This window comes from Anoplolepis gracilipes, chromosome 1, assembly GCF_047496725.1.
Source record: "Anoplolepis gracilipes chromosome 1, ASM4749672v1, whole genome shotgun sequence".
NCBI lineage: Eukaryota > Metazoa > Arthropoda > Insecta > Hymenoptera > Formicidae > Anoplolepis > Anoplolepis gracilipes.
In genome coordinates, this window is record NC_132970.1 from 3,703,808 (window position 1) to 3,719,763 (window position 15,956).

General features: G+C 40.1%; 1 protein-coding gene across 9 annotated transcripts in view; it reads right to left on the reverse strand.

Moving 5' to 3' along the window:
• The window catches only part of LOC140669038 (uncharacterized), a 51,050-nt gene that overhangs the window by 10,032 nt on the left and 25,062 nt on the right, over positions 1-15,956 (reverse strand). For all 9 annotated transcript variants that reach the window (XM_072898772.1, XM_072898615.1, XM_072898526.1 and 6 more), the window contains 2 exons: positions 10,465-10,651; positions 9,677-9,950 (listed from right to left, as the gene is read on the reverse strand). In XM_072898772.1, the coding sequence (XP_072754873.1) occupies positions 9,677-9,950; positions 10,465-10,651 (461 nt within the window). The remainder of the gene's footprint in view (positions 1-9,676; positions 9,951-10,464; positions 10,652-15,956) is intronic.

Below are 15,956 nucleotides of genomic sequence, written 5' to 3' on the forward strand. Positions count from 1 at the left end.
TTTCGTAAAAATTAATATTTTTTAATTCTCGTGTAAAATATGTACAAATACAATAGAAAAATGTAATCTTTTCTAACAATAAGATGAAAATTATCTCGCGTCGATGTTCGCCGTACAAATTATCATATCACTCCATCTGTCATTTTTCTGACCGACTCGGGATATAGGCGTGGTGTAGATGATCCGCGCCGGAGATCATCCGGGAGGACAAAAGTCGAAGTCGTCGATAAATCGCCTACAACGCCACGTCGACGCTCGAGGGCTCTTCCCTCCTCCCTCTTAGCCTTCCCCTCGCCTGTCTCTCGCGCCACGTGTATTTTCATAAATATAATAATTTATTTCTATCTCTTCGCAACCGAGCGAGGATACATGTTGCAATCACGATTCGTCTTCGTCGTCATCGTCGTCATCATCGTCGTCGTCGTCGTCGTCGTCGTCGTCGTCGAGGATAGGTGGGTCGATCGTATAAGCGTCGTCGGAAGGTAAGGTAAGGGTGCGGCCAGACTCCACTCTCGACTCCACCTCATTACCCGGCATTCTATGCAGAGATCGCGCTTATAGCTTATTATTGCCTTAGCTTAGGTAACCCGTCGGTTCCTTCGTCCTTCTTACAGACGAATACATATGTACGCGCGACCGTATATATAGATGCAATGTATATAATGCATACGTAAGATGTAGGGTAACGCGCGCAATAATATCTTTGAAATTTTACGAGAATAGTAATTTAATTTAAAAAAAAAAAAAAAAAAACATTTTCTCGACAAAACTTGGATTTCAAGAAAGAGAGAAAAATTAGATTTGTCTCGTCCCATGTATATTAAAAAATTGATTGATCGATCGATCGTTATCGCAACAATTTAACACCGTCGAAATTTTATAAAAATAGTAATTTAATTTAGGAAAAACATTTTTTCGGGAAAACTTGGAAAGGAAAAAAGAGATCAAAATCGGAGGATTTGTCTCGTTTCTTGCTCATATCAATCGATCGATCGATCGATCGTTATACGCATATCGTCTCTCATCTTCCATATACAGAAATGTCTGTGCGTGCACTCGTAGTAGCACGTGTTCGTCCGCGTCCATTTATCCGTTTCCTTCGACAATCCTTCCCTCGCCTGGGCTCATTTTATATGTATGTGCAATTATTGGTCCCGATCTTGTCTCACGGTTCGTTATGCTGCGCATCGCCTACTAGCGGCTATGACTAAAGGAGGATTTCTCTGTCTTTCTCTCTCTGTCTCTCTTTCCTCTGTCTGTCCGCGTGTAATGCCGAGACATTGTAGATACGATGGATAGAAAGAGAAAAGCGTGCATTTTTTTTTTTTTTTTTTTTTATAAAGAGGTTGCTCAGAGATATTTAACCAGGTACAACCACCACTGGTTAACGATTTTACAAATAGAAAAAAAATACCAGCGTAACTTTAAATAACTCGCGACTTTTACAACGTAAACGCTCGATTTACAACAATTAAACCGTGTCGGACAATTTTATTAATCAATGATCGCCAAATAGATTATGATGAACGATAGCAATTTGATTTTTTCGCTACTAAAAGTAATCTGATCCAAAACAATCACTTTAATAAAATAACAATAATTCAAATAAAATTTCACGATAGTAATCGCTTTAACTTGTTTATACATAAAATATATAAACAAACAGATATTTCACTTTTGTTACTATTACAATCAAATAATGTATCCTTATTTGAAACTATATCATATATAAAATTATTATAAAAAAAATTCTCTTAAAGATTATATTTATTAAAATACATATTTAAAAAAATAATCCTTGTTTTAAACTATATATACATCACACTCAGCATTATTAAAAAAAACATATTCTTAAAGCTGTCTACATATTTCATAAAAATAAATATCTAAAGTAAATTTAAAGTAAATTGACTTGTCATGTATAATATAGAAAGATTATAGTTTTATAAAGAATATCTCATTACTTGTTTACAAAATTGAATTTTATAAACAAAATTATTTTATTGTCAAAATGAATAACAAGTATTATCCGCAGCCTTGTTTTGCGCGCGCGGTTGGATGCCATTTGCATACGGCGTACGAGATGTTCATACTGTACGGTTACTTTTCGACCGGACTCTGCCATAGCGAAAGGGTTAAGTGCGCTAGATCGAAACAAGTTTACTAATGCGCAGTGGACCCGCGCGCGCGGATGGTATAAAGGAACAAATGAGTTTCGTGATCGTACGAGAGGCCGATCTTGTCTCGGATTAATCGAGCAACGCTGGCGAACAAGTTTCTCCGTACGTCGAATTCCGATAGAGTAGAGCGTATGAGAGAGAAAGAAAATTCGGTAAAAACCAAGTCTAATTGAAGACCATGGAGAGGCGAGTTTCGTTATCAAATTAATTAAAAAGGATTCAGTTGCAAAATTTATTAGAATCCTGAACCGGAGGCAAGACTGTGAACAATTCAGGAGCGATAATAATTTAATATACAAAACTAGGGCACGTTGGTGAAAAGGGGGGAATAAGGAGGAAAAAATTTATCAGCGACATGTTACCGATTATTAAATACATCATAAATCGCTACGAATTGCAATGCCTTGTTAACGTGTTATATTGCTCTAGATATCGATGTTTATGATATATATACAATATTTATTACGACCGCGTTTATGATTTCCACTCCGTTGAAATCGATTACGATTATTTCCAGGTGCGATTGACAAACGGAATGCACTCGTGTTGTACATTCTGTACAACATATATCAAAAGAGAGAAGAGATTTTTTTATATAGAATATTTTGACGATAGGTGTACTATATAATAATTTTTTTCATCATTCATGGCCCTTTTACATTATTCGACGATGCGTTTTACCGTTAAACGGCGATCGAGACCTATATCCAGCATGTCCGGAAGGTGATTCGGGACCCAAAAAGAAGGAAAAGAAGCTATATAAACACAAATCGTTTCCGAATCATATAGCCACTTTTATGTTAAAAACGTCGTTTTTACTACTTTAATATCGAAAAATTAAAAAAGAAATTAAAAAATAAAAATTTAAAACAAAATAAATTAAAATTAAAAATTTTTTAAATTGAAAAAGAGAAATGCCAAGCGGACTATGCCTCCACGTGATGCATCTTGGGTAACGCCAAAATAGTCCGAAATGAAGTTATTTAGATATGTTAAAACACTATGAAATAAATTATGATTATGATTATGAAAAATAAATTACTATGTTTTTAACATAAAAGTGGCTATAACTCGGAAACGACTTATTTCCGAACATATATATGTTTATATAGTTTTTTTCTTCTTTTTGGATCCCGAAGTACTGCGGGCGATTTTCCGGATTATACACTACGCAAAAAAATTAAAGGACCACTTTCTTCTATATAAAAAAAACCAATTTTCAAGTAGTTGCAACTTTCTTAAAGATAATCAGAATAAGATCAATAAAAAGCGTTTTAAAGCTTGAAATTTCTAGTTTTAGAATTTTTTAATGAATTTCAATTCTTTCTATTCGTTACAAAATTACATTGTAAGAAAGCGATGTTCGTCGATTAAACAAATTTTTCAAAATTTTTGTCCAAGAATACCAAATTAAAAAAAATCCTAGCATGATTTCATTAATTGGGTGTTTAAGAGCAGAGTTTTAGCTTTAATTTCTTTTTTTAACGAATGTTCTATGCTTTTTTTCACCGAGATGTTCATTAATAAAGCAAAATCGAGCTATTGACTTTGAACGCTTATAACTAGTGAAAAAATGATCGTAAAATAAACATTAATATAAGTTTTTGAAATGTACAGAAAAAAACTTAACACTCCGACCTTTTGTACGAGTAACTAGATGGTTTTTACTTGTAAATGTTATAGAGTTTATGAAAATTTTAACGTTTTTTCGTTAACTTTCATTGAGTTAAATAAAAAAAGATAAAAGTGTAATTTTTACTTGATTTTTAAGTAACAATTACGCTTTAAAAATGAATAATGATTGAAAAAACGATAAGAGCATTTTAAAGTGCTAACGTTTCTCTTTAAATTGCTTTTTTAATGATTATTATACGATCATTTTTTCACTAGTTATAAGCGTTCAAAGTCAATAGCTCGATTTTGCTTTAATAATGAATATTTCGGCGAAAATAAATCATAGAATATTCGTTCAAAAAAGAAATTAAAGCTAAAACTCTTTAACACCCAATTAATGAAATCATGCTAGAATTTATTTTTAATTTGGTATTCTTGGACAAACTTTTGAAAAATTTGTTCAATCGACGGACGTCACTTTCTTACAATGTAATTTTGTAACGAATAGAAAGAATTGAAATTCATTAAAAAATTCTAAAACTAGAAATTTCAAGCTTTGAAATGCTTTTTTATTGATCTTTTTCTGATTGTCTTTAAGAAAGTTGCAACTACTTGAAAATTGACCTTTTTTATATGGACGAAAGTGGTCCTTTAATTTTTTGCGTAGTATATATATATATATATATATATATATATATGTGTGTATTATATATATTCATGCTGCACTTATTGTGTAGCAAGATGTAGGTTGCCGTTTAAGATCGACCGACCTCTTTTCCCTAGGAATACTTTTACGAAAACGCAATTTACAGAGTGGGCAGAGCCGATTCCAGTCTCAGAAGTTCATCCACCGTGCAGTCGAGGTGCTGCTATTGTTCGAGAGCCGCCCGATGGAGAAGCGGAACGGAGACGAGGAGAGAGTAAGGAGCGGGAGGATGGTATCGGGAAGGTGATATGTATATGTATGTACCTAGTACCTAGTAACGCTGAGAAAAGTGGGCCTTTCCCTCGGAGTTGAAACGTTAGTTTCTTACGCACTTCTCCTCTATCGCGCGCGCGAGCGCGTATTAATTTCAATCGACTGCCAATCTTTTCCCAATCTCTTATCCCGCCTCGCGGCTATCGCGAAAGGTCACCGTAACTTGGTACGGCTTATTACGCATTTTCCTATCCTCCTCTTTGCGATTAAATCTTTTAACGCTCAAATATACCGATATAATTACGGCAAATTCGCGATCGAAATGTTCTTTGACGGAAATCTCTCAAAATGCGTAATCATGGAATAATTTAACCCTCGAGAATCGAGAGATCGCTATCGAGAAGACGTTCCGTGAAGATAAATAGCGCGCGAGGTGGCTAGTACCTACACGGTCAATAACTTTCAATCGGCGTACCGTCCCTTAAATCGACCAACGGAGGTCGACGTTGTTATCGGCCCTTCTGCACCGAGCACCATTATAGTGAGATACCGAACCCGTCGAGATCCGTCGTTTAAGGGCCGCGATTCGACCGCCGCGTTCGGAAGGCAGTTTGGTACTTTACGAGAGAAAGGACATATCCTTCTCTCGCGAGGAAGAATATACAGGGTGTCTCGATATTCACTCTCCAATTATAACTTTTTCTACAGATTAAAAAAGTAAATTTATTTAATTGTAAACAGGGGTGTTTCCTCTAGAACACGTAGAATATTTTCATTTCTTTTGGTATGAAAAAAAAGTCGAAGACGAAAATTATTGGAAATAATGCTAATAATCTTAACAAGCAAAAATCTTTTTTAATGTTACTTTTTAAGAGATTTCAAGGTCATCGACATTTTTTTAAATGAGATGGTATATCATTTTCATTAATGCTGTAGCTTATAAAAAATAAATTCAACCATATGTTGATCTTTAGATGAGTTGAATCACAAAAATCACGTTAGGAAAAAAATTGTAATAAAGTGTATTGTATGTTTAAGTTCAAAAATGTATTTTTTAAAAAGATACATCTTTAAATCTTTTTTAAAGGTACATCTAGATTCTTTTTTGTAAAATCCACTCGCTGAATCTCTCGAGTTTATGATCTTCAATTTAGCTCATTGTCAGTAGTTCAGTGTATATATGTACATACATACAATAGAATTTTTTTATTTAGTATGTTTACAAATATTCTCGCAACATAGTTGTACCCAGAAAGAAAAGTCTTGACTTATCAAGGTCTTTGTCTCAACAATTTTAAGAATAGACAGAGATTCTACGAATGGACTTTACAAAAAAACCTACTTTTAAAAAAATATCTAAAAATGTACCTTCTTTAAAAAGTACTCCTTTGTACTGAAACATATAATAAATTTTATTAAAGATTTTTTGCTGTGATACTTGGGATTCAAAGTCATTTAAATATCAATATATTCTATGTAACCTTTTTAAGTGACCTTTGAAATCTCGTAAAAAGTTTCATTAAAAAAAAGATTTTTACTTATTAGGATATTAGTCCCTTTGAATCGAACAATTTTCGCCTTTGACTTTTTTCATACCACCAAAAGACACAGATATTCTAAGTGTTTTACTTAGAGGAAACACCCTGTACATCATATATATAATCATATATAATCATATACATCATTATTTATATAATTATATAAGATTGTATATACTTAAGAAAAATGAATATTATATGGTTAGAAAATGCATAATTATATAAAAAAAGTTCTAATAATATATGTAATTTCGTATAATCATATATAATAATATTAGAATTTGGCATACTATGATCTTACTTTTATATAATCATATTTGGCTAGATCTGTTTATATATGAAAACAGATATGGTTATGTAAAAACAAATATGATTATATAAAAATAAAATTATATCGTGCTATTTTTCGGATATTAATATATGATCATAAAAATTACATATGTTATCAGAATTTTTCATATGAATGTGATTATGTATATTTACATATAACCATATTATATCCATTTTTTTTTTTTTCGAGAGCAGAAGATAGACTCAATTTGTCTTGTCAAGTAAAAGGCAAGCCTTGATTTATACATGTATATGGCACACGTTTCTTCCCAATTTATAGATATTTATCTAATTGTTCTTTTAAATAAATAAATTAAACTTTTATTAGGAGAAAACGCGCGATAAAAAAATTAAATAAGAAATCAGACACTATATTCATATATCGCCATCAACCTTCAAAGCTTCAATGCCGATTAGGCTCCGTAACGAGTTCGGCTGCCACGGCTTTTCTCCACACTTTTCCTCAGCATTCGCGATCGAAGAGACATCCCGTATACATGTCTTTCATAGGAGAGTAAGGGAGGTAATCAGAGGCACTAAACTACGATACCACGTTGGCAGTTAGAGTCCTGTATCTCCGCTGTCGCCGGTGGTACAACACACGCACACGCCCCGGATTATTTGCGGGCTGCCACATATGTCGTAGGTGGTCCCCCTCCTCCCCCCCTCCCCCGCCGTTCCCGCGACACGACGCATTGGCGTCGCGTCGTCGCGCTGTATATAAAGAACGATGAGCGGCGATGTGGTTTCTCCTTCCGCCAGGGTCGATCCGTCCGCGATACGAGCGTGTGAATCGCCGGCGTCGTCGCCGCTCCGCTAATTAACAATGAAATTAACGAGCGTCGGAGCGACGGGAGCGAGAAGGACGCGTGATACGAGACGCTGATGTCGGGAGATGATATTTAGAATGAGCGCAAAATTAATTTCCAAATGTTGACAGATCTCTCGAGGACGGGTTAACGGTTGGGAAGAACGATTAATAAAGATGCGCGGGCACGCGTGTCACCGGATATAAGGTGCCCACACGGCCCTCATCGGTGGTATACGCCCGCCCTACACCGACAAACAAATGGCAACACAATACGACGTATGCGTATGCGTATATGTGCGTGTGCCGATGCCCAACATGCTTGCTCGTTCGCACGCGCGCACGCCGCAGCACGCGCGGATGGACGGGATGGTCTAACGGACATACGAACGGACGGATCGACACACTGCACGCGCATGAATATGTAGAATGTCTGGAAAGAAAGAAAGAAAAAAGAAGATGTGAGGGAGAAGAGAGAGAGAGAGAGAGAGAGAGAGAGAGAGAGAGAGAGAGAGAGAGAGAGAGAGAGAGAGAGAGAGAGAGAGAGAGAGAGAGAGAGAGAAAGTGGGGGCGGCAAAGGCAACTCGGCGCGCATAGCAATCGGAGCCGCGTCATGACAATAACATCGCGCCTAATGTTCGATCGATAAACCTGATGACGACTTTTCTTTACTCCGCATCGATAACCAGCGCCAGAGAAAGGGTAAACGTGGCGTGGGAGGGAGGGAGGAAGGAAGAAGAAGGATTGGTGATTTAGAGGTTTACTCGACGAACAAATCAAGAAAGATTGAGAAGAGAGCATATGAGAGAAAGAGAGAGAGAGAGCGAGAGAGAGGAAAGACGCATTATAGAAGGGTCAGCGGGAGGGGTGGAGAGGGGGGGAGGGGCGAGAGAGCACGCGTACACGTCGTACACACGTGTGTTTAAACATACATCGATACATCGTACGTTGAAATGGGTAGGATAGGCAGGTAGGTAGGTAGGTAGGTAGGTAGGTAGGTGGTTACACACTAGGAGAAGAGAAGTTTACAATTTTCTGCACGACGGCCGCTCGATCGTTCAAATGCCAATAATGTTGCGGATGCCAATTGTCGATAATTCAAGGTGTACCTGCCCACGATAACGCGCGTGCGCGCACGTGTGAGCTCGGCGCTGACAGATCGTTAGGATGGTACCGGATGATGGCTTCTCAGTTTTAACGCTGGGGAGACACGAGACAGACAAGAATGAGGGGAGAAGAAAGAAAGAAAGAAGAACCGCAAAACCACCGTCTGCCGTTGAAAGCAGTTCGGTTTACGTGAAATCAACGATTCGCGTATATCGCGCGACGAATATGCATTAACGATGATAGTAAGACTATCGTATTATCTTCGGAATGTCCACCCTGCGTTAAAGAGAAGGAAAGAGAGATGTTAGTTGGGAATCGCCAAGCGATAATGTAACGATCGGAGCGAGATTTGACAGGAGGACTTGAATATATGGCGTGGCACGATAAGAAAACGATTTCCCTATCTCGATCGCGCAGGTGGCTGCTGGTGGTACGAACGCGACGCTGTGAGTTATATTCACGAAGGCTGGTAGTGGCTATACGCATTTGCAACAGAATAAACATCGGTGTTAACGAGTCGAGTTGGTATAACGTAACGCTTTTTTTTCCCCCCTCGCCGGTAATCTCCCCAGAGCAAGGTCTCTCACCTCTTTCTCCTCGTCCCGTCCAATGTGTAATTAGATTAATTCTATTCGCCCGACGTTGCAATTAATTTAATGATGACGCGCCGCGCGAGCGAGCAAGATTTTTCCTGCTTTCTTATTCCCAGAGCCAGTTCTCCGGTGGAAAAGTCTTTTCCCGCGAGAAACCACCATTGTTTCACCGCGTACGTGTATTTTTAAAAGGCGAGACCCTTTCTAATCTTGCACGCTTCATCTTCGTCGTATCCGGGAGCGAAAAATTTTTCCATAGCGGGTATCCAACCCCGATACGTTTTAATTGCATTTTTAAACGATACAACATTTATTTCATTAAATATCATCCGTTTTGCGTTTTACAGAGGGGAGATTGAATATTCAGTGGTCCTATTAAAAGCAGTAGATTTCTAGATCATTGCAAATTGTGAGAATTTTTTATTCTTCACTATGAGAAGAAAATATAACGTTTCTTCTCTCCGAGTGCTAACGACTTATTAATATATAATATATCCAGTTTAAAGGACTTCTAGGTAGGGCAATTAATACACGTATAAATAAAGAGTTCCGCGAGAAAGAAAATATTTTTCATTTAAGCATCTTACCGAGCATCTTGCTGAGATCGGCGTTGTGGAGATCCGGATTCTCGTCGGCCAACTTCTTGCGCTCGACCTTTGCCCAGACCATGAACGCATTCATCGGGCGACGTATCCGTTGCTCCTTGAGACTCCTCTGGGCAGTGCCGCCGCCGGGATGGCACATCTTTACTCCCGCGGGGATCGGCGAGATGCCCTGCTGGTATTCTAGCGACGGGCCGGAAGTCAGCCAGGACATGTCCTCCAGCCGCTGCTGCGCCGGACCACTCAGCATGTTCGGTATCTGGTTTCACGAGAACAACGTCACGTGTGCATATTTCATGAAATATATTTTTTGCAGACATTTTTTTCGACATTGTAACACGGCAGGGTGTTTTTAAAAGAGGTAGCGCGCTGACTGAAAGATATACGCCAATCAAAGTACGAAGATACCGAAGAACTTTAAGTACTTACCGAGAAAGGAATGCGAACAATAGATATTTATTTATACTGGCCGATAATAGGCGTGTCGTTGAAATACAAGCGACAGGACAAAATGTGAGATTAATGAGTCTTACGATTTTACTATCGTACCTCCGCCATTGTTCCGCGCGGCTGAGATTTTTGACTTTATTCTCACGCATTTGTCTGCGAATAGGATTGCAACGCGAACGAATCGTCGTGAATAACGTAGAGACGTAGGTGTATTTACAACGCGCATGAGAAGGTATATATAATACGACGGTATGCGCGAAGAAATGGCGGAGAACGAGATGCTGTACAAGCGATATTCGAAATTGGCAGAAAGAAACACGTACCGAGATGATTTGGGTATCGATGGGCATCGAACTGTCATTGCCATCGATGCCGGAATCGATGTCGTAGGCCCTCGACGTGGGAGTTGCGTAAAGCGAGGAATGGAGGGCCAAGAGTCCGGGGGAACCGCCGTAACCGCTCACCGGTGGCGGTGGTGTCACCTCACCCCTGTCATAATTATCCAGCATCCTGCAAGAAAAAATAAAACGACGTAAAATATTAAATGCTTATTGATAAGAAGCACGGCGAATAATCGTATCATCGAACGCGATTCTCCAGAGGAATAAAGCGGCGATAAGAGCGGGAAGGTTGCGATCGATTTGGAATGGCGTTCGATTTCTTATTGAGACCCGATAGCCAGCACGATGATCGCGGGCGACGTGAGAGATCGATTTCGTATCGCGGATTGCGCGATAGTAATTGACTTTAGTCGGCTAGGTTTCTCTCTCGGTCTCCGTCTCGAAGAGAGCGAGATGCGCGCCGAGTGAAATCCCGTGGGTCGCTCTCGTGCCCGAGCGGCCGATTGATCTGTCAACCGTTCCGTTAGCAAAAGAGTTGATCGACATGAATGAACCATTCAAGGCCACTTAATGGAATTCCCACGATTGTCCTTAAGGCATTATGCGACCGTGCGCCGAGCATAATGGTACGAACAGCTGTCTGTCGCGCGCGCTCGCACGCGCACATGCACGGCCGTCTATTTGATCCTAAGCAAGCCGTGACGACATATGTAATGCATGCACACGTGCACGCGATACGATATTCCGCGGAATGTATGTATATGCACTCGCGCGCGAGTATGTTCCATATAATGGCCATTGTTTCATTCGATTCGGCGAGATGCTGCGACTCGCGACCACAAAAAAATATACCGCCGGCATTTTCATTCAATAAACTTCGGAAACTATATATATACCGTTCGCACGTTTTTGTCACCCTTTATACTTATGTAGCAAGAAATTAGCTCGCCTTCTGTCGTGTCGGTCGCGCTGATAAAACCGCGCGCTCCTGTTTCGACATATCGATACACGAAGCGATACGAATCACGCGGCTTACCAAGGCGAGAACGCGTTTTTATCGCGATTAAATCGAATATGATTGCATATAGGGGGGGGGGAGAGGGGGGGAAGGGGGGTATATCGTTTCTTAAAAAGTGAAGTTTAGAAAACTCGCCAAAAAAAGTTTTAGAAATCAATTAAACGGTAAGCTATAAATTGCCAAAGACATAAAATTGATTCAGATTGGAAAAAGAATAATAAACGGTATAATAATAATAATAACGTAAGTAAACAAAAAAATATGCTCTTTAAACGGTGCTTCGTGAAGGTACTTTCATCGACGATAATAAAAAGTTCTCGTGGAATCTCTCGAGGCGATAGCAGATACGATACAAAATTAAAAGCCGTTAAACCCGCGGCCAAGATTCCCCGGGTTTCGCCCGCGTCGGCGCAGCTGCACCACCCACGCGTACGATAGATACGCCACTGCCTTCAGCATTGTTTCTTTAATGATTCATGTGGGGTGATTGTACCGAGAGTTGAAGGAAGCACACACGGGTCTCCAACCGCGAATGTAATGAACACGCGTCGTTTCGAAAATATTAATTCGCCAGAAGTCATCGCCGGGCACTGATGCATCGCGTTGCGAGCGTGTAACGTTCCCAACTTTCGCGATGACAAAGAGAGCCGCTGTCTTTGTCATCGCGAGTAATTTCAGATTTCCAATGCGACGGAGCCAGGCTCTCATTGGCTTTTTCACTTCCTTTTTGTGCCATTTGAAATATTAAATTATTTTTTTAATACAATAAAATTGTAGCTACGGGTAGATTAATTATGGATTTCTAACAATCATTTTATTCGATAGAATATGTACCTTTTGGAGCCATTTTTTCCCGAATAATGAGGGGCTAAACTTGACCGCTGCTTTTTCCTGTCATCTAAGACAACCATTTCGATCATTTAAAGTTTGAGAAAGAAAGAAATAGAAAGAGAGAAGGAGAGAGAGAGAGAGAGAGATAGCTTCTCCGAAAAATCTTCGATCTAGATATTGACAAAAAATTCCAAGATACCGCGACGAAAGACGTTCGGCAAAGCGTGTCAAGGAGAAGCGACAGTTATCCTTCCACACATCGACGCGTCTACCACGTTACAAATAGCTCGGAAGAGCCGCCAGGCCACGACCTACCGGAGCAGAGTTACACGCTAGCTATATACATGCATATACGTACTGGCGTACGTCAGAGTCGGCCGAGCGAGGAGACAAAGAACAACAACAACAGCGGCGATCCTCTAAATCGGCACGTCCGTCCGACTCGTCGAGCCTCATGAATCTCCACGTCGCGGTGCTCTCCTTCGAGAGGAAAGAAAAACCGCCCGCGTCCTGCGTCCTGCACGGTTCGGCACACAGAGGCCGGCAACCGGAGCAGACGCTCGCACGAGTCCTTCTCTTCGTCAACGACACACTTGTTTCTCCCCTTGGATAAATTATTCCTTCCCTCCGCATTCTCCTCCTGGGCCAGGCCCCGACAGAGGGGGCAGGAGGGGGACTGTCAGGCTGTCGAAGAGAAGTATAGCTCCGGAGAAAGCTTTCGAAACTCGCGTCTCTGACGTAGTGGCGCATTTTATTCAAATAATCGCGCGGATCGAACACACCCTTGCATTGCTCGACAAGGCGACGCGACGCGACGCGACGCGACGCGACGAGACGAGACGAGACGAGACGAGACGAGACGAGACGAGACGCGGTACATTCGCATAAAAGTGGCGAAACGCACGCACGCACGTGTTGTTATACGCGTACGTATAACACAATATATATAGTATATATATATATATATATATATATATATATATATATATATACTATTGTGCTCGTGCGGAGCCATTACGTACGCAGTCGTCGCGTACACGTGTGGGTGGAGAATCGATCTGTATTCGCGCCGATACGCGAAATGCGCGTGCGGAGCCAATCGCGCCAATCATAAATAAATCGCACGGCGACGGGAGAGATGTGCCGTTATACCCGAGACGCTTGTTTATTAAAACACACATTTCGCGCCGCGAAATTAACAATATTTATAACGACAATGATATATTTGACTTGACGGGTTTTGATTCGAATCAAAATGCAAATCTCGTTCACGCACTAATAATATAATCCTTACCCGATAAGGAGCGGCGAAATTCCTTCGTCGCGCGAGCAAAGCAAGATGCGGACACTATAATTTTATAAGCCCCTGATTAAACTTTTAAATCGAATACCCAATGCTGGTTCGGTTGGTAAGCGGAAGTGACGACCCCAGCCGCTCACCTCTGCACTACTAACGCTCCGGCGCGTTTCAGATTTGAGAACGAAGAAAGCGGCATCCCCGAAACCTTTACGGGTTGTTTAAGACTGCGGAACGGACGCCGCAGAGTCGGTCCGTCCCGTCCGTCCGTACGTCCGTCCATCCGTCCATCCGTCCATCCGTCCATCCGTTCATTCGTTCGTAGGTATACGTCTCTCGTTGTGTGTATCCCCGTCTCGTATATACCTTCTCTGACCTCAGAGCCAACGGCGGAGCCATTACGTACGACTTCCTGCGACCGAGTAAGGAAGAATCCAAGATTTCTACACAGCACCTCTGCAAGAGGTGTCCGCGCGCGATACGACCGGAGATACCGTCGACCGACGAAAATTCCCAGGCTAGCCTCCAAAGGATATAGCGGCCGCTTAATCCCCGGAATACGGTTGCGTTAATTGCGGAACTGTGTCGGGAATAGAAAGTGTCGAAATAACGGTTCGTCAAAATTCTACGCCAATATTTGAGAGGACGATGGAATTTTCACAGACACACGCTCGTGCAAATAAATATTACGCAATTATTATCTGTTTACGATATCTCGAAAACTTTCTTTGTAAAACGTTTTTGATTTCCCGCCCCCCCCCCCCTCCCAACGAAACGTGAATCAGAAATAATATCCGGTATTTGCCGTATCGGGATATTTAACCTGCTTGTAAGTTATATATTTTTTCTGCTCTATTCCTGATCACATATGGATCGCAGTTTTAGCTTTCAAAGTGCTTGAAAAAAATGTATACATATATCTTCCTTGACCTGGCCGAAAATGACATGTATAATAACAAAAGTTAGAAAGTAAATTTTAAACATTTTTCTTATCGATTATATATATTAAGGTCTGCGGAATAATCTATTAAAATAGAGAGGATCAAAATGACCCATATGTAACCTTTAAGAGTTAATTATCTTAATTCATTAATCCAAGCGGCCATTGTTTTCAATGATGCAAATTTACGTAGTTGCAAATGAGTTTTGATCCGTCGATAAGTCGCTATTGCTATTACTGTTTAATGCACTACAGATTTACGATCATCCTAAAATCCCGACGAATAGCGCGTGTGTACTGACGTGTGTACTGACGTGTGTACTGACATATCCGTGAATCGAAAATTGATTGATGCGGCGTCGTTTGACACACAAGTTTGCCATCAAACTTTTTATCGCAGCAATCTATATTTACAATGCAAATGTAAGTTTATTATCTCGTAATCTTTTTCACATTCGTTACAAGAACGATAATTATAGCATTAAAAAAAAACAGAATGCAGAACCGATGCTATTTTCTCTAATTTAAATGATATTATAATATCTAATATATTATAATACGCATATATATTATATAATATATATATATATATATATATATATATATATATATATATATATATAATGTAGAATTTCGAATCTTTGATTAAATAATATATAATAAATGAGGGAATTCAATCGTGTGGTATGTAGACGCAACATATCTCATAAAACGGTAAATCGGCGTCGAGCGCCTATATTTAGTATACGTCGAATAACTACAACTGACTGTTAATCCGTAATTAACTGCGAGTCATTGTTTAATCGTCAAGTCACCGATCTGAGTCACCGCAATCGTAGAAATTACAAGGTCGTCAGCGACACGCATCACGCCAGGGGTCAAGCGCGACGTCATCGCTCCATAACAAGCACTTCTTCGATTTCGCATTCATTGTCAGACGCAGAAAGCAAAAAGTTGCAAAATCCCGCTCCGAATCCATCAAGCCAACCGAGTCATAAAAACAGCAGATAATTTTCGAAGAGGACTATTTCCAGCTGTCGAGTACTGAGAAAAACCGAGACCTATGCTGGGTGGTGTAGCGTGTCATTCATGGAATTATTGACGTTTCGCCGATATAATCGATGTTTGCAAATTGAGCCTCGACTCCGGCTCGAGTAGGCTAGCGCGACAACCGCATCGAGATATTAATTCTTATCACGCGGAAGAACAAAAGTTAAGCTCGCGTGACATAATTTGCCTTTGCGCGAAACGTCAAATTAAAATGCCGCAGCACGTACCATAAGGATACTTGAAACAAGTGTGACTGATATTTTAAATTAACGACTAATATTGCTATCTTGGGTCAAACGAAAGGAAATCCCCACTGATGCGATGAGAAATAAACGTTT